Source organism: Ursus maritimus, unplaced genomic scaffold, assembly GCF_017311325.1.
Source record: "Ursus maritimus isolate PB19 unplaced genomic scaffold, ASM1731132v1 scaffold_25, whole genome shotgun sequence".
Taxonomy (NCBI): Eukaryota; Metazoa; Chordata; class Mammalia; order Carnivora; family Ursidae; genus Ursus; species Ursus maritimus.
In genome coordinates this window covers 24,534,461-24,559,379 of record NW_024425008.1, presented here as the reverse complement: position 1 = coordinate 24,559,379, position 24,919 = coordinate 24,534,461, and the positions used below count along the sequence as shown (strand labels likewise).

General features: G+C 48.2%; 1 protein-coding gene across 1 annotated transcript in view; it reads left to right on the top strand.

Moving 5' to 3' along the window:
* Window positions 1-24,919, top strand: part of IFT43 (intraflagellar transport 43) — a 79,506-nt gene that overhangs the window by 43,857 nt on the left and 10,730 nt on the right. The window contains exons 4-5 of the mRNA XM_008699431.2: window positions 13,098-13,130; window positions 13,760-13,806. Coding sequence (XP_008697653.1) covers window positions 13,098-13,130; window positions 13,760-13,806 — 80 coding nt within the window. The remainder of the gene's footprint in view (window positions 1-13,097; window positions 13,131-13,759; window positions 13,807-24,919) is intronic.

Genomic DNA, 24,919 nt, shown 5'->3' with positions numbered 1-24,919 from the left:
ACACACCGTGTCACTTCAGGGCAAGTCGTGTGGACTCGTGGGGTGGAGGCTCCCTCAGGGGTCCAGACTAGATGATCTCAGAGTTCCCTTTGCAGCACTAAATTTGATCCTGGGAAATCCCAAATACATAAGCTTTGGACTATATGGGATTTCTTCTCAGTGGGTACTGAGTGGGGGGAGAGAGGAGGAGAGGTCCAGTGTCAGCCATGCTGCCAGCTCAGCACCCTCGCGCTCTGTCTCTTCAGCGTGAAAACAAAGTGGTCTCACAGGTCCTCCAGAACTCAGAAGGGACGTTTGAACTTCTGAAATATGCTTTCTAGATGGTTACTTGAAACATTTCAGTTTAGGAATCATTGCCTTGAAATGAAACAGCTGACAGACACTGAGGCCGGGCAGGCCTTCCAGGCACAGAGGCTGGTGTATGCGGCCTGAATGTGCCACAGGGAGTTTGGAATGAACAGAGCTGGGTGACTAAAGGCCAGGGTTTGCCTAGACAAGGGGATGGAAATAGGTAAGGTAGAAATGGGCTTGAGTGTAGGACCTTGAACTGCAGACACATGGTTTATTATTTAGAGAACGGGGAGCCACTGAAGTGTGGACAGGTTTGTGACCAGTGGTGTGAGGGACACATTATCACACCTCTTCTGAATGCCTTTTTTTTTTTTTAAGATTTTATTTATTTATTTATTTGTTTATTTGAGAGAGAGGGAGAGGGGGAGAGCACAAAGGGAGAGTGAGAGGGAGACCAGACTCCCCGCCAAGCAGAGAGCCCGATGTGGGACTCGATCCCAGGAGCCTGAGATCATGACCTGAGCCAAAAGCAGACACTTAACTGGCTGAGGCGCCTCTGAAAGCCTTTTAGATGTGGCATGGTTGGGGTATTTGCAGGAGTAAAAAGACCCATTTCTCCTCATGTGGGATCATCTTAAAGGTGGTCTCATCTCCATTCTTGATAGCAGAGCATTCTCTTTTTAGACCAGACAAAGCTGCGGAGAGAGTCTGCTCACCTTTTCTCCCTAAGTTGGATACCGTTTTTTTCCCAGCAGATGTCAGTGGTGTTGCTCATTCCCATCCTGAGACTGCGCTGTTCCCGTATCTGATTCAAATGCTTGCTTTCTCTTAAGAGACCATGTGCTTAACTAGATATGACCGTGTGAAGTTCATTTTTCCGTGGGATCCGTGTTCCTTCTCAATTAGGATGACCTCTCACTTGCCACTGGATGTGCTGTATTAGTTGAGGTTGCATTTATATCTGCAAGCAACAGGGAACCCCACTAGCAGAGGCATAAACAGAAAGAGATTTGTCTCAGAAAACAAGAGGTCCAGGCTCCACAGTCTAAGGCAGCTTCGTGGTGATGACAGGGATGGAACTCTTTCCATCCTTCTTCAAACCATCCTTCACATGTGGACCTTCGTCATCATGTTCATGCCTCATGGTTATGATGGCTGCTGTACCTCCAGGCCTCACCTCTGTTTTCCAGCTTCAAAGAAGGGAGAATGACATGGAGGTTAAGGCGTAGGTCTGTTTCTTAGCAGGAATTTGTCTTTTGGAGGAGACAGAATGGGGGGCTATAATTTCCAAGGACTGCCACATCTTCCTCATTGGTCAGAAATGTGGTATATGCCCACCCCTCAATGTGAAAAAGATGGGGAATTGATTATTTTCAGTTGGGCTTGTTGCCACCCCAAACAAAATTAGGGTTTGAATCCAGAGGAAGGGGAAAGGGCTTTGGGGTAGGCACCAAGTTATTTTCTGTGGTCAACCCCATCAGGCAGATCTGTAGAAGTCACTGCGTGAGACTGTCCTATCATAAAGACTGTGTTGTGTGATACAGAGGGTCAGGTGTGCTGAGGAGCATAGAAACAATTTCACCAAATTCTAGAAGCTTCTCAGCAGTAGGGATCCTTTCAAAAGGATTTGAAAGTCAGAACAAGTTGCCTTCTAGACAGGGATAAACAGAAATGAAGGAAGGGAGCCAAGAGGCAGAGAAAGTAAAGCAGGAGATGGGAAACAGGAGCAGGGTGCCTGCTGAGAAACCTGGAGGTTAACGCTGGAGGTGAAGTTAATGCTGTTGTCGGAAGCAGGCTCCAGCTGGTGGAGAGGCCCTGGGACCCAGGCAAAGTGTTTCTTGTGTGAGGATGGGAGGCACCAGGCCAGGCGGTGAGCGTGGGCTGCTGGGCATGTCTACTGAGGGCTCCAGGCAAGTTCAGCAAGGGGCAACAGGAATGTGGGAAGCAGGGAAGAGGGGCACGAAGGGTCTAGAAGCAAAAAGTATGAAGCAACTCAGCTGGGCAGACCTAGCCAGCACCCACCTCGGGGCTGGGGTTCAGTTGCAGGACTGAGGAGGAGAAAGCATGTCTAGCCTGGGCAATGATTAGCAGCATAGGAAAGTAGAGACTGGGGTGAGAATAATAATATAGTAATAATAAGACTGTCGGCAGCAGCCAGTGTTCACTGAGCACTTCCTGTGTGCCATGTGCTACGCTAAATGCTTTGCATGAATTCACTCATTTGACCCTGGGAAGCAGAATGTGGTGGCAACGCCGATTTTGCAGTGTTTAGTGGCTTCCCTGAGAGCACACAGCTAGTGAATGGTGAAACTCCACTTTGAACCCTCTGACTCCAGAACCCCACTCGGGCACTGGTTTTACGCCAGTTGTTCAAATTAGGGCCCAAGATCAGAGCTCAGCACCTACACATAGGCTGGCCGGATCCCAAGTAGTTGAGCCCAGGGCTCTGAGTCCTCTGGGACCCAGAGAACAAAGGGTTGCTTTCTGGGGACCCCGATTTGGAGGTTTGGAGGGTTCTGCATGACCAGGCAGACACCCTCTTTCCAGCTACTCAGAGGGAAAGGAAGTAGAGAGGAGTCCTATAAGCAGGAAGGAAACACCAGGAATGTTAAGATTGGGTTAACTGTTCAGGAGAGGAGGGTAAAGGAAAAATAAATTTACCTGTGCAGTTGGGAAAGTAGTGGCTGGTTTTGACAACCTCTAAGGAAAGTGGCTGGTTTTGACAACCGAGATGGAAAATGTGCTAAATTTCTGATGTAGGAAGGGAGATTGTGTTTATTGTCTCTAAAAATGATTGAACAGGGGTGCCTGGGTGGCTTAATCCATTAAGCGGCCAATTCTTGGTTTTGGCCCAGGTCATGATCTCAGGGTGTGAGATTGAGCCCCACGACAGGCCCCACGCTCAGTGCTGAGTCTGCTTGAGATTCTCTCTCTCTCCCTCTGCCCTCCCCCTACTCATTCTCTCTCTCTCTCTCTCTCAAATAAATATTTTTTTAAAAGACTGAATAAAGGAAAGAGGGATTCCTTCCTCCCTTTCTCCCTTCTACCCTTCCTTTTTTGTTTATTTTTTGTTGCCTTGTTGACTTTGGGCTCTCTAGCACATCCCAGTAATTGAAATTTTGGGGCCGGATAAGCCAGTTCCAAGGAAGGGGCTGCTGGGGGGAAGGTGGTCAGACTAGGGAATAGTGTAAATGGGGAACAGCTGGGGCAGGGGCAGTGTCATTCGCAGAGCTGGGGAGAGACTTGGGAGTCATGGAGTGCGGGGCCCCTTCAGTTTAGAGAGGGAGAAAGTGAGGCGTTGGGCGCTTAAGGGACTCAGGTATAAAATCTTAGAGTTAGAAAAGCCCTTGAATGTCACCTTGGCCTGCTGCCCAAGGTCACACAGCTAATTAGTATAATAGAAAATGCCTCTCATTCTACAGCCATGCCCATCTGCAAACCTCACATGCACGCATTTATCAAGTTCACGGAAAGGCCATGCACTATGCTGTTTGTGCAATAGCGAGTCTGTTAGCATGAAATTGTCTTTACTGCAGTCCTCCGAGACCCTTCCAGAAATGCAGTGTTGATCATATGAAACAATCTTATTGAACAGAAAAACTTTGAGAGGAAGAAGTGATGTGTCCTGAGCCCGCCGGCCTGCTGAAGGGACACGCTCTGTGGCCTGAGCAGCTCCATGCCAAGAGGGGGTGACTAGGGATTCCCCTGACAGAAATGATGTCCTCGTCCTCCCTTTGATGGACTCAGCCTCTCAAAAATCAAGTGCATGTGCAAGAGTAGTTTAATGCAGAAGCAGCCGCCCGGGCATCTGTCAGCACGCTATACACATGGAGTACAGCCCCTCGCGTAATCTGGGTTTTCTCTGATCTGTGGCTCTGCCAGGGGTTTTACTTTTTGACCCGTGCTTCTCTCACCACAGCTGGTCACGGGTGGCTAGACGGGGCCCTCCTGGTTTCACAGTGGTCATCGTATGAGAAGCCAGGTTTAGAAGTGCCAGCGTGTCCTTGGCCTTGGTCAGACTCATCTATAGGAGGGAGTCACCAGGGTGGGTCCTGAGCCCTCGAGGAGGCTGCCCCGCACTGGGGCCTTCTGCCCACCGACAGCTAGCGGGCAGAGGGTCCCCTGTAATGGCGTGTGTCACCTTCTCTTTGAGTACCTCATCACTTGGCTGGGTCTGAATGTGTTCATGGGCCTTTGGGGGACCACAGGATGTAGAAGAGGGGTAGAGAAAACTGAGTAAGGGATTGGAAGGAAATCTTTACAGGTCTCTCCATTACACAGCAGAAACTTCTCTCTAGGAGAAGCAAACGACCCAACCCATTCAGTGATTAAAACTGGACTGAAATTCAGGTTTCCAGAAACAGTAATAAATGTTTGCCTCTGACTTGCAGACCCATGATTTCCTCGTTTCACACTCTGTCCTCATGGCCACACTTCCCAGAGACAGGCGCTGAGCCTCACAGTTCCTGTCTTTTCCACTGGCCTTCCATCCCTCAGCTCACGTCAGCGGGAACGTCTCTGTTGGCACACTTCTAAACGTGCTCTTAACAAGGAAGGAGCTGTAGGTCAGACTTCGGGCAAACAGCAATACCTAGCTATGATAAAGTAAGTTCTGTGATTTTTAAAAATGATCGTTTTTCACAGTTAACCTTCTATATGACTGGTAATGCTAGCTTTCCATTGAGGAGCTGAAGTTTTCCTTTAAATAAATCTATTGAAGTGAAAGTAAAACATGAAGGAGGTGTGGAAAGTGCACAGCCGTAGCAAAATTCTGGAGGGTGGCATTTGAAAATGACAGCCAGTTGGGAAAGAGTGCCCTGGAGCGCTGCTTCCCGCCTGCTTTTCCTCCCCAGCCTCTCCCCCAGCGGGAGGGCTGACAGAACCTCTGCCACTCAGCCCCTTCCTGCTGCTTTGATACCCAGCGAGGGGCACAGTGTTCACTGCCACCTCTGTTACACTTGTGGACTTAAGTCACTTGAAGGGCAAAAAGGGAACCCAGGGAAAATTCATTTTGAGTCGCATGGTTCCTTCCGTCCTGATCCCTGACTATTGTCAGTGTATGTATTTATAGCGTTTTGATACCAACGTGTGACAGCACCTCTTCTGCATTTCAGCCACACTGGGTCCCCCGCTGGCTTCTGAACACCCCTGGCCCTTTCTGCCTCCTACCTCTACTCAGGTTGTTTCCTCCAGCAGGAAGAGCCTTTCTGGAGCTTTTCTGCCTCTCCAAGCCTGCTCGTCTTTCAGTCTTCTAGAAAGTCCCCTCCGACGGTGGGAACGGGCATGGCTTGTCCCCTCTTTTGCACTACCATGCCATTTTGCTTCCATCTCCCTCACTTGTCCTGGGAAGTTGGGACCAGCAGTCGATGAGGAGCGGGAACCTTGGTTTCTAGCTCCAGCTCTGTGTCCATCTAGCCTCGGGGCTGTAATTAAGTCGCTTTCTGGTCTCTGTTTCTCAGGTAGAAGATGCACAGGGAGGGCGGCAGTAGTATTCTTTCAGGCACTGCCGTATGTGTCTTCTGGAGGAATTACTGGTATTTCTAGAATGTTCTCTTCTCCAGCCAGACTGTAAAATCCTGGGCAAAAGATCCTTAAATCTCAACACCTAGTCGTGCCAAATAGATAATTAGTTACCCAGTAAAGTGTCTGAATAAAATTATGTTCATTTGAGACACCAAAGATCTAGAGTTCTCAACTCTTCCACTTTTTTACTTATTGATAGCAGGCATATACATACATTTTTGTGTGTGCCCATAATTGTTTTTAGGTATTAAAACTTTCAACCTTTTTTCCCCTCCTGGTAGATAACTTTATGCTCCTTTAGAATTTGAATCAGAACAGAGATGTTATTTTGAATCTGACCAGCAGGGGGCTACCTTCACCCAGGAATTTTCTTATAATTCACTATACCTTCAACTTGATAGGGCTTGGTAGTCTTCGTGGCCATCGGTTTTCATCTTTCTACTGGACACCTTGTTGATGATACCGGCAGAAACTAAATATGATCTAAAATGACCTAAAACCCCAAAATGCCAACGTTTGAGTGCTTTGGAGTTCTTGCTTTTCTTTAAAAGAAGGGAGAAATACACATACCTACAAATACATGCTGGACTTCGAACCCATGAGTGGCAAGAGCTAAGAGCCAAGGGGAGAACAGTGGGAGCTGCAACTTGCAGGAGAGATTTCAGTGAAGGAAAATCTCTTGGCAAAATGAAACTTCATGACAAATATCTGACTTTTAATCGGTATTATAGGTGTGAGGACGTCTTAGAGCGGATTACTCAGTCTGTGGCCTGCTACTGAATAGACATGGTAGCCAAGATTACAGTAGCAACGTCTCCTTTGCTCAGATTCAGATTTTCACTGTGAAGGCTCTTTTCGTGGGGCGCGCAATTTATAAAATAGAGCCTTGGTTTTTGATGTGCTAGTGAGGCGTTACATGATCTGGGACACATTACCTGCTTTCTCTCGTGCCACGGTAACATTTTCCTCACTGAGGTTTGGAGACACCTGTGAGATTTTTGTTGGGCATTTAAAAATTATGAGGGCAGAAAACCTCATAAGAAAATGGTATTTTGACTTCTTTTCCTCCAGAGGAGTGATATACTTTGAAAATGTAAGGTAGCTTTGGCTCCTTTCAGCTGGTGCCTCATTCTTGCTCTTCCGCTTGCCAAGTGCTTCTGACTGTGGCCCCCTGGCTGCGGTTTCCTCTTTTTGTCACAGGAGCCCTGGGAGCTACACACTGTGGCTCTAGCTTTTTTCTCCCAGGCAACAAGTTGCACTAGTAACCCTTCATCCAGGACCTTCACATCTGGACCAGAGGCCGTGGCCCATGGGGGCTGGGCGAGCAGAGGGCCTTCTCCTGGGGCAGTCGGGCCTCTAGAAGCCTGGCACTTCGGTCTATTTTAAGCCTGTTCTGTCTTGCAGCAAGAAGGTGAGTCTAGGGTCCAATATGTGCTGTGGATATTAAGAGACTTCAAGGACACTTCTCCCCATTTATCCCAGTTATGTCCCCTGCTAAAATAGGTTAACGGTGTCTAATTAACCACTGAACATTGTCATGCTGCATAAAGATAGCATCCGGGCTGTTCTCTGAGCCGTGGTACTTTATCTCCATTTAGATCTCTGCAGTATTCCATTAAACTCGAGAGAAACATTTTAACTGAGATGATGTCTACATTAGAGCTGCCTTTCACCCTTCAGCATGTAACCCGTGTAAGCAGCAGCTGAGGCCTTGTATCTGATACAGCCGGGAGGACAGAAGAGACAGACTCCTCGGGTGGGAGGGTCTGTACATCACAGCCTTTCTTCCCCCACCGAGCGCCAGAACGACCCCGAGGATCCGGGATTCGGTAGTGGTCCCGTGTGGCTGCGATCACAGGGCATACCAGTGCCACCACGCTGGTCCTCAGCTGACCAAGTCATGCCCATCGAATGGCAGGGTGGCCTCTGAATGCCAAGAGAAAGGAATTGTATTTGAACAAAAGAACTTAGAAAAGGAGAGTGTGTGGAGGGAAAGGTGACTTCACTACATGGGATCTCCTTTGTTGCCACATGCGAGCTGTCATGTTGTAAATAAAACATATGTAATAAATCCCACAGAACAATTAAACCACCATTAACTGACGAATTTTCAGGCCTGACAAAGTACCGTACTATTGTGGTGGAAAGTGCATCCCCGTCACGGAAAATATTAACTGGATCTGAAGCAGTCTATGGAATGAGCATCTCCCATCGTAAACTACCTACGTGCTTCTGTGGTCTGGGGATTCAGAGCTGGGCTTTGGTGTCAGGCAGCCCAGAGCTTGTATTCGGGCCCTACGGCTTCCTAGCTGGGTGACCTTAGGCAACCTACCCTACTTCTCTGAGCCTGTCTCCTTGTTTGCAAAATGGACCAAATCAAGAAAGATAACGTGATAATGAAGTAAAATAAAGTACAACGCTATATATCAATAAAATATATATAGTATTATATAACAGTAACCTACGTAAAGAAGATAATATAGTAACAGTGCTAGCCACCCAACAAGCTCCGTAAATGTTCACTGCTGATGCCATCAGTCATCAGCCTTCCTGTGACAGGCTTGTGGGGCGGGGCCCGGGAATGGGCCTCCCTCTGAGGAGCGAAGGGGGCTGTGGGAAGCCAAGCGGAAGAAACCCAGCATGGGTCAGAGAGAAGCGGGGGTGAAAACCGGGAGGGACTGGTTGAGGGTTGGGCTGAATGAGGCTTTCCATGGAGGTAGGGATAGTGAGACAACGCCCGTGCCAAGTCACCGACGTGGTCTGTGTGTCACTCGCTGGAAAGCAGGAAGCCCATGTGTCCTTACTCCTGTTAGCCCCCCAAGGTGGGAGGTGAAGGAGAACATTCCTGTCACTGTCCAGAGCTAAAGCTTCATTCTGCAAAATGGCCAAAGCAGTCAGCAAGTGATGGAGTAGCTCTTAAAAAGAAACCTGGCATTTAATTAACTTTTCCAAGTGCTGGTTCAGCAACCTCTATGTTTTACATTTTGAATATTGGACAAGCATGTCTAATCCGATCGGAACCGCTTCTGGGCCTGCCAGCCGGAAGAGCACCTGCTGCGGTTACGAACACCATGGAGTCTTGTCTGAATTTCGGGGAAGCCAACTCCGAATTACTCAGGAATGGAAGCTACAGTCTGTGAAGTCTTTTCTTCCCTCCCCTCAAGTCAGAGTTCATTAACGCTTTGGTTAGAAGAAAGTGGGCAACTCGGCAGGATGGGGCGGCAAGGTTTCCGTTTTGCCGCCTGGTACCCGTGGCTCAGCTTACTCTCTGCAGTGGGGTGGAGGGCATTGATTCTCACATGTGACTGGGTCCCATTTCTAGAGATTACTACCTCGGAGGGCCTGGGGTGAGGCTCAGCACATAGACACTGAAAAAAACAAAACACCTCAGTGACGCTGTTGTGCACCACTGGTTAAGAACTTGTGGTTTAAAGGATTCTCTCCAGCTTTCAGTTCGCTGTACGTTCTATTGCCTTCCGTAAGTGTGGGGAGTCAGGAATGGGCTGTCTGCGCGGTAAATCCAAACAGCTGTCTGGGTGCCCTGGGGACGTCTGAAAATCAGCGGGTAGCTGCTTTTGAAAAGGCTTGGGGCCATGTGTTTGGAATCCGGAGTGGAAGTCGGGAGATGGGGCTTGCTGCAGCCTCGTTACTCACTAGCTCCGTGATTCGGATGGAGCACACCTCGCAGTGCCCCATGTCCCTGTCAGTCACATAGTGTCTCTGAAACCTGTTTTGCTTCTTTTGCAAAGCTGCACTGAGCTCGTGGCAGTGTTGGCAGACAGGAAGGGGAAGAAACAGGAAGTGTGCTCCACCTGCATAAGGAGGTGTCCCCCATGTTGTTGGGATTGTCAGGTTCGCAGCCCCCCCCCCACCCCCCGTAGCCACTTCCAAGGAAGAAGGCACGTGGGCGGGGGGTGTAGTAAGAGACCAGAAGCCCGGGGCCCAGCTGACTGCAGCCATGTGGACAGCCTGCCCTGGGCCTGGACCAGGTCACACCGTGTCCTCAGAAGTATGTCTGTACGGAGGCGATGAGCCAGAACCCACAATCCTCTACCTCACAGTCTGTGGGAGGCAGGACCTCAGCCCAAACCCTTCTTCAGTTACCCACCCTGTTGAGCTATCATAGACCACTGTATTTTGTTTTTGTTTTGTTTTTAACCTGTCACCAACAATTTAAAAATATACTTTATGTCGTGACTGTATATAAAATGGGGGGAAAGTTTATGTGATATGTATCCTTACTATTTGCAGGACACTCTCTTTTCTATTCTATTCTATGCTACTAAAAAAGAAAAATTGAGGGGCCCCTGGCTGGCTCAGTCAGTTAAGCATCTGACTCTTGATTTCGGCTCTGGTCATTATCTCAGGGTTGTGAGATTGGGCCCCGCGTTGGGCTCCACGCTCGGCGGGGTATCTGCTTGAGATTCTCTCTCTTTCTCTCTCCCCCCACTCTGCTCTCTCACTCTCTCTCTTTGAAGATAAATAAAGAGAAAGGAAAAGACTAGAAAGGCTGGTGGTGATCCACTAAATTGATTCCATGACTCACCGTGGGTCATGACCTATAGTTTGAAAATCATTGTGCCGGGTTCTGTGTCCTTGTGCTGGGCTCTGGCATTGTGTGACTTGAGGTACCTTTGGGGACCAGGCAGGTACAGTACCTCTGTGAAGTGGGGCTTTATTTCAGAATAACACCTTCAGTTATTCTACAGAGATGCACATACAGATGAGATAGTTGCGTTTTCACATTTCTCTAAAGACACGTACTCTGCCAATTCTCCTCAGACATGCTTCCCACTTAGCCTTCCTTTTGCTTCTCTTGCTTTTGGTAGCTACAAAGCTACGGGAAATCTGCACTCGCCTCTTAATTTCCACTGTAAGAGAGCCAGCAGTGCAGAGTGAAGGATGAAGGGCTTCTGCAGGCCCCCCAGTGTCGGGGAGGGCTGGGAGCCCAGGCTCATCACAGCCATACTCCACTTCTCCAGGCTTTTCTGTGTGGGAATGCAGGTCCAGTTTACAGGCTTTATGTTTGAAGAATCCAAAAGTCTGGATTTTTGTATAGAATCTCCCAGGTGTGGTAACAAATTCATATTAAAACCAAAACATAAATAAACAGCAGTGTGGTCCCGACAAACGGACATGCTCGCTAGATAAGACTGGAAAACAATCAGCTTCACCCAAGGCAGGGCGTTCCATGGCCAGTTCTCTGGGGCCTTGCCCAAGTTCTCACTGAACTTTCCATCTCCTGAGCAGAAGGCTTGCCCGGAATCTGCTATTTCTGGCAGAGAGAGTGAGAAAAAGGGAGAGAATTAGAGAGCATGCCAACTGACGGCATCCCCACCCTCTGACCTTGAGGGCTCCATTTTGATCTTGCTTCTTCTCATGGGGTGAAATGAAATTTGGGAGGGTCCTTGGGCTCCCCCTGGAGCAAGAGAGAGTAGAATGTGAGCTCAGCAGCAATTATGTTGAATGTGAAACTCATCCCCGTTTTGGATGTCGAGTGGATAAACGGCAGTTAATCAGCCTTCCCCGAAAGATTAGCGTTACCATTGTTTCCTTCAGACAAAAGCACCGCTACTTTGGCCATGGCCCATTGCTTAGGAAGGAGCGATGCAGTCACAACTCCTAAGGGCGATCAGAGATGCTATGTCTCTTATGTACCAAATGCAGGTACCTTAATCACCTTGTTCTTCTCAGACCCTGTATTCATCCGAGACCTCCTGCCATTGGTGACATATTACCGAGGCATTTGGGTGGTGGGTTTGTAGAGTTCAACTTCGCTGGGACAGTTAGAGGCAATGGTCCTGGGGGACAGACGTGAGCTGGGAGCAGAGTCTTCTGTCCTACCACACAGACAGAGGTGGCTTTGGTGGCTGTTAGGATTTTCTTGACTTAGAACAGTATTTCGGAAACCAGTATCATCCCGCAACACCCCAGTGGTGATGCCTCAGGCCCCCATTGAAGGTTACCTGTGGTGCCTCCTCCTGCCCTCTCTGTCCCACTCGCCCTCCCCCCCCCCGACTTGCTTCATCTCTTTACGGTCCTATGAAGAGTCAAAACTGCAGCCTGGGAGATCCCCCTTAGAGTTTTTCCATCCTGTTCTTCCAGCTTTAGCTACCCATTCTCCCTCCCAATGGAAGCCAAAATTCTTCCCCCCCCCCACCCTTCCTTAACAGTGCAGGTGGTGTGGTCTGAATTTAAGTCTATTTAAACTTGGGCTTAATTTCAAATTATACTCAGAGAGGGGGAGGGGTTGTTTGCATTTTGCAGGAATTGTTGGTTGGTTCTGATGTCACTCTGCTGGCGAGGCTAGCGGGCCCTGCACTGTCAAAGGCCTTCTCACGCATCCTGACTCCTGGCCGTTATGACACTGCCACCACCCTTGGCCCATGCTCGTCGTGGTGATTAACTTCTGACTTGAAACAATTCATCACAAAACCAACCAACAAACAAAACCTATTATTGTGGAATTTTCAGACGTACAGAAAAGTAATCAACACGTACCCAAAACCCAACTTTAATAATTGTCAACGGTCAGTCTCATTTAGAAGACTTTAGATCTGTGTTTCTCAGAAAGTCAGTAGTGACCACATTACGTTAGGATTACCTAGGGATTTGTTTAAAATGCCTATTCCCGGACTCCCTTTCCCCCAGACCAGCTGATCCAGAAAGCTCTCTCTCAGGTCCAGCGAGCTGCATGTCTGCCAAGCTTCCCATATGGTTCTTACGCACATTGAAGATTGAGAACCACGGCCTTAGATAAGTGTCTGTATATAATTAGGCTTCCCGTTCTCATGGAACGCCTGAAGGGTACTCCCTGCCCAACATCGCTCGTGGGGTCTTCTGGTCCTTCCAGGGGAGGCTGCAGGAAGGCTCAGCTCATCTCTTTTTACTACTGGGAAGCCGCACATGCTAACAACAAAAGCTCCAAGAAAGACCCAAGGCCTCAATCCTGAGAAAGTGCTCTATGAATTGGTCCGTTAATTGTTGAAAGGAGGGCACTGTATCATCTATATCCATTTGAGTTCTGAACTTCCCAATCTGTGCTCAAACTCAACGATTTAAGTTGGAGTTATAGTGAAATAAGGCTATAAGAAGGCTTATGATATCTGTAATTCTCTCATGCTGGCATTACGGGGCCTTGGTCTAGAAAGAGAATTCCAGATCAGTAAAGCACTTGGAATATGCTAATTTGCCCTCACTTTTGAAACCCCCTCTCCAACGTACCCCGCCAAAGCACGAGACTAGTAGGTTCTCATGAGCCTTGTTTTTCTTTTTTTTTTCAGGTCAGGAAGGAGGGCTTCTGAAGAAGTAGAAGAGTATGTTTCCAGCATTCTTATGGCATCCTTTGGTGACCTTTGCTAGCAGTGCAGTCTTGGTGGTCGTTTTCTGTTCAGCCTTTGTTGGACTCAGCATTAGAAAATAGAATGAATCTGGCTTTCATCTGGGCCTGGATGCACACTGAATCCAGGGTTCAGTTAATGCTGTTTCCTTAGCCGACGGTCTGGCCCCTGGTGTTAATGTCCACGTCCTTCTCCCACCCTGTGGTTTTTAGAACTGTATGTCCAGGTATCAGAGTGCTGACCCATGGGTTCTTTATTGATTCAGTTGGGCAGAAACAACACCAGCTTCTAAACCTAGCCTTCTTCTAAGACTTAGAAAGGAAAAAAGTTTCTAGGTAAAGGTAGAATGTAAAGGCAGGGCCACTGAATTTCACCCCTCCAGGGGTGAGAGGAGCATCCGTATCATAATCTGTGGAATGGTGCACCGCACGGATTGTGCAACCGTATGTGGCAGACCCAGGTGCCTAATTAGGTTTGACCAAGTTGATGGAGGAAAGTGGGTCCAGAGACCTCATCTGGGAGAAGGAAAGATAGAAGAATAATCTGGATGGTTTCTTTCTTCGTGTGAGATTTATTTCCTTTCCTTTCCTTCTTTTTGGGGGCAGTCACCGCCTCAGACAGCAGAGCTTGGATGGATCGGATGACGGAGGAGGTAAGATGTGTTTGGAGGAAATCAAAAAGCCTTCCGGAGAGGCTCCCTGGCCCCCAGAGCCTTTCCTGGGCTGCAGCTAAGGCACTGTTTGGGGCAGCCTTCCTGGGAGGCAGTGGCCCCATCCCATCTCATCTCCGTGCCTTGCTGAGGGCTGCCTCTGCCTGGAGGACCTCACCCCCGTGGCTGTCCCCCAGCCCTGCTTGTCCTTCACGACTCTGCTGAAGCACGTCCTCCTCTGAAATGTCTTCCCTTCCCACCCCACTCCCTCTCCGACTCAGATGTTTCTTCCCTGTGCTCCCAAGGCTTCCTGGGCAAAACTCCATATAACAACAGCAACACTAGCTAATATCTATTAGGTGTTTATTATATACCAGACACTTTATGTACTGTCCTACCAGTTTGTATATATTAAAGCATTTAATCACCACAACAACCCCATGAGATGGTACTGTGGTCCCCCTTCTACAGTTGAGGAAACTAAAGCACAGAGAGGTTAAGTGAGGTTTTTCCAGTTCACTGTAAACTCTGCTCCAGTGTGGATAGTTTCTGCCATATAAATGCTCTTTTCTTCTACAAAGTCTCATCTGCCACTAAGACCGCTCAGTGAATTTGTTCTTTCAGAGACTGGATTTTTCCACTCTAGAAGCTCCATTCAGTTCTGCGTCTTCCATTCGTCTCCTTATTTCGATCATATTTTGCTTCATTCGTGATGGTGTAACCTTTATAGTTGCTGCTATAAAGGCCTTTTCTGCTAATTCTGTCATCTCTCCGTTTCCTGTGTCTCTACCGACTGGTTTTTCTTCTGGTTACAAGTTCTATTTTTTCTGCTTCTTCACAGGATTAGTAGGTTTTGATTGGATGCTGGTCATCGTGAACGTTCCTATGCCGAGTGTCTGGATCTTGTTGTCTTTCTTTAAAGACTGATGCATCTGCTGTAGTCGGCAGTTACTGTATTTGTTGGTCAACCTGCTCATTTTGAGAATTGTTTTTAAGCCTTATTAGGGCAAATCCAGACTTAACCGTACACATTAAGATACTCAGGTGTCCCTGCCTGGTGGTTCAACAAGGCCTCTCGGCTCTGCCCGAGGGGAGCTGAGCCTCTTCCAGTTTATAAACTGTGGGGTTGGTTCACCTCACGCCTTCTTGGTAGTAATTCTTTGCCCAGCCATGTGGACTTTGGCCCTATATACACACAGCTTAGAATGCAGTCAATCTAGGGATGCCTGGGTCACTCAGCTGGTTAAGCGCCCAACTCGTGATTTCGGCTCAGGTCATGATCTCAGGATCGTGAGATCGAGCCCTGCATTGGGCTCTGCACTGGGCATGGAGCCTGCTTGAAATTCTCTCTGTCCCTCTGCACGTGCTTTAAAAAAAAAATGCAGTTTATGTCAGTTTCTGCACCCTTCTGCCACCTAGTGCCTCTCTCATCCTCTGCTTCTCAAATTCCAGCCACCTTAGCCCACCTACACCTTGACCTCTGCCTCTTCAACCCAGTGCGATCTCCGTGCTCCACTAGGGGTTCCCCCTCCTTGGCCAGAGTCCAGGAAGTATACATGTAAGCAGAAAGCCAGGGCAGACGGTAAGGCTCACTTCATTTCCCTTCTCTCAGGGATCCCCGTCCTGCGCTGCCTATTGTCCACTGTCTGCACATAGCTGTTTCTTCTGTTATTTCCAGTACCCTAATTGTGCCCAGCAGGTGTCCAGTGCCAGTTGTTGCGTCATGACTGGAGGTGGCACCCCAGAGCTTTCAGTAGCTAACCTTTGCATGTGACCACAAAGCAAAGGGGAGCGTTAAATCTGGAAAGCTTAGCTCACGACCTGTACGTTAGCTGCCCCACAGGACTGGGGGCGTGCGCAACATGCGAGATGTGCTGGGATGGTGGTGGAAACGTAGACCCCCAGCCACCCGCAATCCGAAGCTGGAGTTGGGGCCCAGAGATCTGTATTAATTTACTTACACTCCCTGGATGAATATTCCGCACAGCAGAGCTTGTCAAGCCTGCTGTCGTGCCTCCAAAGTCAGGATTGAGCGCAGGAGAGGACAGGAATGGTGAAAAGCTACTTCTGCCTCATCTCATTCCAGCGGGGTTTTCAGGTAGAAAGGTAGGCACGGGAGGTCAGGAGCTGGGCCTCCACTCTGAGATTTAGTAAGAGCTCGTGAGCACAGCTTCATCATTTTCCAGCACTCGTCTTTGCTTCTCTGTTCCCTCTTATTGACAAGCTCATTCCTCTTTACCAGATCTTCCTCCTTAGCTCTACTCACTAAACTCCTTGTAGCCGCCGAACCCGTCGACCCACTAATAATTCCCAGTGACCCTGTGAAATAAGGTCTCCTGCGCTCCTGTTCCCCAAGTCTCTTTCCCCGCACACGTCCCTGGGATGCTGGTGCCGGGGCTGAACTGTGGTGGCTCAGTGATTGCTGGCTGCTGGCTACACTTTTGATCGGCCCGTCCTCCCAGACTGTTGCTCCAGCCATGGGTTGCCTGGGACGGCAGGGTGACCATTCAGGAGGATGTGGCAAAGGACTCAAGGAGGCAGGGGCCCCGCTGGACATCGACAAAGCTGTTAGGTGCAGGGAAATGGTGATGCTGCCCGCTCTGAGTGCTCATTAAATTGGTGTGCTCAGCTGGTATCTTCTCCAGGCCTCCCCACCTTACCTTGAACCCCTTTCTAACTCCCTTCAACAGACTTCTGGAATCCTTTTTCCATTTTTTTTTCAATGTGTGAAAATGCTACGTTTCAAGGAGTAACTGTTAAATGTTCCAGCAAAGTCTAAATGCGTGTTAGCAGAAGGTTCTGCTGGCTGTTCTGGTGGCGACTCTGCCGGCCATCTTATGCAAGCCCATCATTGGCCATGTTACAAGCATCGAAGCTTCGAGATCATTATACAAAATAGCAGGACTCAGGAACTCTGATCTTCTGACTCGTAAGAGACCACTCTGCCTCATCCTACACACCCACCAACATCACTGCCATCACCACTCATCACCAAACTCGCTTAGTTCTCAAAACAAACCTATGGAAAAGTTTTTAAAAATCAACTTTATTGAGTCTAATTTATATATGATAAACTGAATTCATTTAAAGTACAGCATTTGAGTTTTGACAGATGTATATGCCCGGTGAAACCACCGTCACAGTCAATATACAGAACATTTCCATCACCCCCTCCAAAATTTCTCCTGCCCCTTTCCAGTCCGTCCTTCCCTGCCGGTGAAACCGTCACAGTCAATATACAGAACATTTCCATCACCCCCTCCAAAATTTCTCCTGCCCCTTTCCAGTCCGTCCTTCCCTGCCCCTGTCTCCAGGCAACTACGGATTCGTTTTATAGTCTCTGTGTGGTGCTTTGCATTTTCTGGAGCTTTATGTAAGTTGAATTGTATGTGCATATGCTTTTGTGTCTGGCTTTTTTCCCTCGTTGTAATGATTTTGAGTTTATCCAGGTTGTTGTATATGTCGTTGGCCTGTTCCGTTTATTGATGAGTAACAGTCCGGTGTACGGACATACCACATTTTGGTTATGTATTCACCTGGTATTGGACATTTGGGTTATTCCTTATCCCCATTTGAAAGATGAGCAGACAAAGGCAAAGAAAAATAACCTTGCCGAAGGTCACACGATAGGTGACGACACTTGGAAGGCACCTCTGCTCACCACCGATGCCACAGCCCAGCACCAGGATTTGAATACAGATCTTGCCCCCGGAGTCCCTGCGCTTGGTCCCTGGGCTGTAACAGATGGTATGGCCCTCAGCTATGTTGGCATCCCCTTCCACAGGTGGGTTGTGTTAATGTCAGCTCTCACGTTTATAATATAGAGTGCCTAGCATGATTGATAGGATGCTTAATACAATTCCATTAAGGAAGGAGAGAAGAAAGATATCTATTTTCAGAGAATACCTCTAGTATTTTTTTCCCCTTCATAAACTTGAAGTGTGAAATTAGTGATTTGGCCTTTATTTTGGCTCTGGAGGTTTGATGCGTAAAACCCTTTCTTGTCAGAGTGCACTTGATTTTACCTTCTAGGAGGGATGCCTCTTCCCCGGCATAAATCTGTTTTCCATGCAGTTATGCCTGAGTCCTTTAATGGAAAATCAGTTCATATGTTACACTTCACGCTCGACTTCGTCCATTTCACTATACATGAATGTTTAGAATCCATTATGTGGTAGGAATCATATGTTACATATAACTAGTTTCTAGAACTATCTTTGCTCAGAGAATTACTTGGTTGGCTAGTGAAGGCTGCTCCTTTGAACTTAGAATAACCAGTGGGTGGGGACGCTTTGTGAATGATTGCCTTGAATCATCCACGGAGGCTCATTCAGCGATGACATTAAGCAGATCTTTGGGGGCCTGTGAGGGAACCTACTGGTGCCCTTAATAAAATCACACCCAGGTTCTTCGAGGTTGTCAATGCGAGGAGCACTGTCCCCTGGGAAGGGGCCATTAGTTTCCCTATACTTGGTAGGGGTGGTGATCAGCAAGCAATCCTATAGGAGAATGTATCTTGGGGAATAGAAATGAGAATCCAAGGACTAGGGCCCCCTCCAGGCAGGTGGTCTCTTTCTAGTCTTAGAGGTTAGATTTTATTGAAGAAAGCCAGCAGGTGTTCTGACAGTGCCCACTGTGGCCACGACTGCTCCAGATGCTGGAGATAGTGGCAAGTAAGACAGCCCTGGTCCTCCGAGAGATGCTGATGTCGTGAGAAATGCCCCTCCTTTCCCTCCCTATCTTGTATAGGAAATTTCAGGAGCCATGTCTCTCAGATCTGTTTCTCAGCATTCAGCCTCCCAAGCTTCACTCTTGGCATTTATTCTCCTTCTTCCCTGGGGAAGATGCCCAGAGAGAGAAAAGAAGCACTTCCTCCCCTCCATCGATGTCTCAGGCTTCCAAGGGAAGAGAACAGAAAAACAGAAGAAGGAAAATGCTTTTAGAATAAGGGGTGTTTTTAGAAGGAGACATGGGAGTGACTGACGTTTGGAGGTGGTTTTGGAGTCTGTTGGTTAACTAGAGTGTACTCCGTGGGACTGTTTGCAAGGCCATGGCAGGCCACAAGCTCACACAACTTGAGGGGCTGGGTAAATACCACATGCACTTGAAACCACAGAAGCGTGAGACAGTAAAGAACGGTGGGGCCTGCGGTAAACCTAGAGAGGAGATGGTGCCGCCTAAAAGTTTTCACAGTCATATTTCAAAAAATGAATTTGTAAAATCCGTTCATAAGCAGTACAAAATAGCTACAAGTTGGATGAGGCCTTTGGGAAGCGATCTGCGAATGCTCCATAAGGCTTTATAGGGCTGTGCTCTGAAGGAACACGACGTTGCTGGGGAGACAGAGCATAGAGATGAGAAGCATTAAGGAGTCAAGGAGCTAAGACAGCAGTATAACGGATGACAAAGGCAACCAGTGGCGGTTGCTGTGTTCGTGATTTACATTAGTAAGGGCCACAGTTCAGGCGTCAAAGAGATCCCTGTGGGCTGAGGGCACTTCAGGAGGAAAGAAGAATGAGCGGTGGGTCCTGACGGTCAGGCAGCATTTTGTCAGGTGAAGAAGAATGTGAACGGCCTTCCAGGTGAAGCCTGGCAGGAGGAGAGACTCCACGTGGAGAATGAACAGGGAATTTATGGTAACTGTAGGAGAAGCTGGTTCCACGGAGTGAAGCCTTGGTTCTGGTCCATTCTCAGCTACAGATAGTAAGCGTCCCACATAAACTGCCTTTCATGGAGTTTAGAGATCACCAGTCATCTGATTTGCTAATTCTAGGTGGAATCGCTGACGGCCTGAGTTGACACGATGCTTCGGGGACGTTGGGAGTCATGATTAGAATAGCCGAGAATGATGGACAGCCAGAGCCCCCAAATGTACTGCAGGGTTCCAAAATTGTTGGATGGCCACACTCATCTTTCCTCCTTAGACGACCATCCTTTATTGGCACAATTACCCATCCCTGTTCTTGAAATCAAGTTTCTGGTTGACACTAAGGCCTTCAGACTTCTTCTGTCATGGAAGGTTGTATAGTGTTAGAAGAGAGAGCATCAGATCTGGAATAGGATTGAACGCAGCCTCTACGAGTGACTTTGGGCAAACCAATGAACGGATGCATCCATTCATTCATTCATTTCACCACCATTTGTTAAATACCTACTATGTGATGCTTAGGGCTGGGTGCTGAGGATATGATGTTGAAGAAAATGTTCGTAGTCTTTGCCCTCATACTGCTTACAGCCTGGTGGGGGACATGGGGACTAAACAAATGGTCACGCCACTAAAGAAGGAAGGACAAGGAGTGATTGAGCCCACTGGAGGCAGGGCGCAGGCGCTCTGAGAGAGAATAGTGTGGAGACCGGACTTGGATCGGGTGATGAGGGAAGGCCACTCTAGCGGTGGTTTTTACACCTCAACCTGAGGGGGAGTGAAGTTGCCAGGAGAGGGGGAGGTGACCCTGGTAGAGGAGACAGCAGGTGCAAGCAGGTGCAAAGTCTTGTCACCTCTCCAACTCCAGGAGTGTTTCCAGTCCTGTGTGGTCTCTTCCAGCTCTAAAATCCAGCTCTCAGAAAGTGAACCCTGGATAGAATGCGAAGCTTCGAGACGAGCTTTGAGAAGCACACAAATGGGAGACGAGCGCTTCCTTGTCTTTAAAAAAGGTGAATAATATTCAGGTTGAGAAGCTTCTAAAAATATAGTGAGATACGGACTCACCCATCAAATAGTTTGTCTCAGAGTGAAGCTCAAGTTAGGAAAGAACCTGTGAGCCCCAAAGATGTCTTTCAAAAGTGGAAAGTTTCTGAAAACAGGAGAAAAAAAAGGGAAAAAAGTCATTAGATCTTTCTTGCATTTAACCGTTGGCATTTAACTGTTGTGTTTTGGCGTGCCGCAGAACCGTCGGTGCAATGCTCGCTGTCTCTTCCTGGCACCTCATGGGCATCTCCTGGGCATCTCTTCCCCCCTGGAGAGGACTGTATACTTTGCAGCTCAGGCCCAGTTTTGACAGAATCGAATACCTCAAAACCTTAGGAATAATAAATCCTTATGGCCAGCCAAAAAGTGTTTAATTCCTAAAGGACTGGCTGAGTTGAGCCACTTCTAGCCAGGGGCAGTTGGGGACTTAATTCTGTAAGTGTAGCAATCTGGATGATCTGAGAGCTCTGAGTTTAAGGGTAATTGCTCAATTTTCTATCCATGTCAACAGGGAAAATAGGTAAAAGTGGCTGAACACAGCCAAGCAATGAGGCTGGATGAGATGCGAGATGCCGGACTGTCAGTGGAATTAGAGAAATGCCATCAGTAGAGGGCTGTCGCTCCCCCACCCCTGTCTTCCCCTCTCCCTGGTCATCACTGGCTCTGCGCTTTGTAACTCTCTTTAGGGCTCTTTTTCACTCTGTGCTTAATCTTGCCACTATGCCCTCCCTCCCCTTTCCTGCAAACAGCAGACTCGCTCTGAGCCTAAACAGCTTTAACAGGGAGAAAGAGAAAGTGGAAAGAATTCTTTAAGTACAGATAAATTGGAACCCTGACATCTCAGTTCCTTTCTCTTGCTTCGTAAGAACGTTCCATTATGTCGGCATTCAGCATACGGGACTTCTTAGATAATCCCCAAACCTAGTTCCTTTGCCTCCCTAATCTTTTTAAACTATTCTAACCAGCACTGATTTTTTTGATTAAATAATGTTCCTTAAAATCAATTTGTTTTGGGGTATCTGGGTGGCTCAATTGGTTCAGCGTCTGACTTGACCTCGGTTCAGGTCTTGATCTCAGGGTCGTGAGCTCAAGCCCCGTGTCGGGCTCTACACTGCGGATGGAGCCTACTTTAAAAAAAGAAAGAAAGAAAGAAAGAAAGAAAGAGAGAGAGAGAGAGGGAGGGAGGGAGGGAGGGAGGGAGGAAGAAAGAAAGAAAGAAAGAAAGAAAGAAAGAAAGAAAGAAAGAAAGAAAGAAAGAAAGAAAGAAAAATTTGTTTTTTTCTAAGTTCAGAGTCACTAGGAGTGGATGCTGAGGTCTTTCTAAACCCATGCCTCCCCACCCTTCCCCGACAGATAAACGAGCAGGAGCTCCTTTAGCTGTCCATATCCAGCACAGGAGTGGGGTGGGGTGGGGTGAGACTCACTGGTACAGGGGTTAACTGTCCTGTCTCTTGTGTCTGTGCTTTGTTCTGCTTACAAGATACTGGGTAACAAACTTGAGAAAGAAGTCATTCTTGTAGGAAACGGTATTGACAATGAATGATCGTGTTCATTGTGAGCCAGGCCCCTGCGCTGCTTTACCTGCAGTAACCCTCCCAGCAGTTCCCGGAGGAGACCCTGTGATTATCACCCCTGTACAAAGGAGGAAATTGAAGCCTTGTGAAGTGAAGTCACTCACAGAAGTCACATGGCTAAGAAGCGTGATATGCTGGTGAATCTTTAACAACCGGCTCTCCAGGGGAAACGAGTCCTCGTTGGTCGTGTTTGCCAATGTCTGTGGTGTAAATAACCTCACCAGCAGCTGATTTGGGGCTCCCAACCAGGACATCACTGACCACAGCGCCAGGAAGAGCTGGCCGGAGCACACACCAGTATATCAGATTTCTGCCTTACAGGCACATGCGAGGTAAAGAGTTGCAAGAGCATGGATCAAGTGAAATGTAAAAATTAGCAAGTGCTGAGTTTCAACTATTTAATGCCTTTATTTTTAATAGAATTTATCTAGCTATAAGGTATTTAACTTAGCCATTAATGATGCTTATGTTTAACAGCCTGCATGCAATGTTCCTAAAAATTGAGCTGTTGGTTCTTACAAGGCAGCGCAGGCTGCCCTAGCACATGACCGCTAGTTGGTGGTGCAGCTGGTGGACGTCCTTGTGACTCCCCAGCACTCTGCTGTCACGGCCCTCCTCGTTGTCGTTAAAGCATGGGGGGGGGGGGGGCTTCAACCCCGCTGATGGAGGAAGCTAGTCTCCCCTCATTTCTCTAGCCCCACCCTGTGGCAGATCCTCTCCCACCCCCGTTCTCAAGCCGGCCTGCCGGCCCCTGTACTCGGCTCTGCCAGTGCTCTCACTGTCAGGTCTCACCTGCAGGCGTCCCCCGGCTGCCAGGCAGAAGCCAAAGAGACCAGGCCCGGAAAGCTCTGTGACATGAGTCCGAATCTTCAGGTTTGACCATTCCTCTGTTTCTTGTTCCGCTTCGCCTTCTAGCAAATCCATCAAGATGGCTGCTAGAATGATTTCTGGGGCCTCTGCTGAGTCTTCCAGAGAGGAGGGCCTAGTTTAGGGCTCGAGGAAGGAGTTCCACTGAGCTGGTGTGGGGAGCTGCGTGAGGACCGGCAGTTTGGGAAGTTTGTGGGAACCAAGGCCCCACAGGCATTCCCCTGGGCCTGAAGGGCTATGCTTCAGCTCTCCCATCAGCCTGCCCCTTCGAGGCATAGCAGAGGAGACGGACGGACACCTAGAGATGTGCACACGAGAGCCCCAGCCGGAGCCACAGGTGGGATCCGTGCAGGTTAATGCCACTGTAGGAAATGAATTCTTATTACAATCATTCTAAACTAAAGATCTGGTGTGGCCTTTCTGTAGGCCGTAACTGGCTGGAATATCTGGAAAGACACTGCTGTGAGCAAATGTGACAGAAAGGGTGGTTTTTAAATGTTTTTTTAATACATTATGAGATACATTCTAATGGACACCCCAGAATAAGATTGTCACAGAGATAGAATAGACCTTATTTGATGATAAGGAGGCTTGGGATCAGGGTTGACAAGTAATTGCCGAAGTTCTCTTGAGGCGGCCCGGCTGACTTTTCTATTCTCTAATATGGGTGTGGCCAGTGCTGGTCCCCAGAGTTAGGGAGACACCAGGGAGGTGACCTACTTGCCAGAAATTTCTCCAATGCAGCCAGAGCAGTTGTTTTTACTTATTTTCTTTTTGTAGGAGGTGATTCAAAGTCCCGTGACCCTACCCTAAGCAAAATACACACCATGAGAGTAGGTGTCTAGGAGTTGATGGGAAGGAGAGATGTTTAGAATTACTTGACTCAGCAAATGTGGGAGAGACCGGCTTGGCTGCATTCTTCTGGCCTCCCCAAAAGGCCGAACGCCAGGAGGGGGGTTGAGAACTGAGTTGAGCTTTGAGCAGATTTTACTTTTGCTTTGTCAACTCAGTCATGTTCTACCTTAGCCACCGTCCAGCTGCAAGGCATAGCCCAGCGTCTTGACCAGACATCTTGCTCTGTTGGCGGAGCCGGGACCCAGTGTTTTATGCCCCTAGCGGTGCCTTGAAATCTCTAGTCATGCCAGGCATTCCAAATGTATCATCACGAATGTCTTTCCCTGAAACATGGTTGACAATGACCTTTCTGGGTTCCATTTCCTTTGTTCACGTGTGCAGCTTACTTGCCCATCCCCATCTGAAGAGACAGAAAGGGGAATGCAAAGGAAAGCCTGGTGCCGTGTGTGCACATGTGTTTAAATGAGGCAGGTTGTAGTCCCCTTCCTCCAGGAACACACACACACACACACACAGCTCCGTCAGCATTCTGTCATGCTATCATCAGTTTGGAGGAATGTGGTTAATAATAAATCATTCAACATTAAGCACTGGCAAAGTAAAAGCTAAATCTCCTGAAATCATTATAGAGATCAGGGTACTTATTCTGTAACTCCCTGGGTTCCATCCGGTTGAATACAGAAGACAGGCTCAGGATAGGGCAGAACTAATCCCATTTAGTTTCGTGAGACCATCTGAGGAGCATTCCAGCATTCGGGGAGAGGCGCGGGTACTTCCCCCAGTTGTGAAGGGAGTGGATGAATTAAGGAATCGGGCCCTGCACACAGCAGACAGGCCCGGCTTGGTGAGAACCACTCCCTGGGGGAGCTGGTAGATGACTTAGAGTTTTATTGGACTAGAAAGAAATAGAAGCTCAGTTTTCTAGGATGCCTGTTTCAAAAGAGGGGACTGTATACACAGGCACCATGTTCTCTGTGTGTAAGAAGACAGTCGTGGAGTTGTTCCAAATAGTCTTTGGAACCAAAAACACAGCAAGTTGTGCTCTGGGATAGTGGGAGACTGTTCTCCCAGACGGATGGCCAGGGTGCATTACTAAGCTTGAGTCTGATAGCCAGGTTCGCTTAGGTGAGAT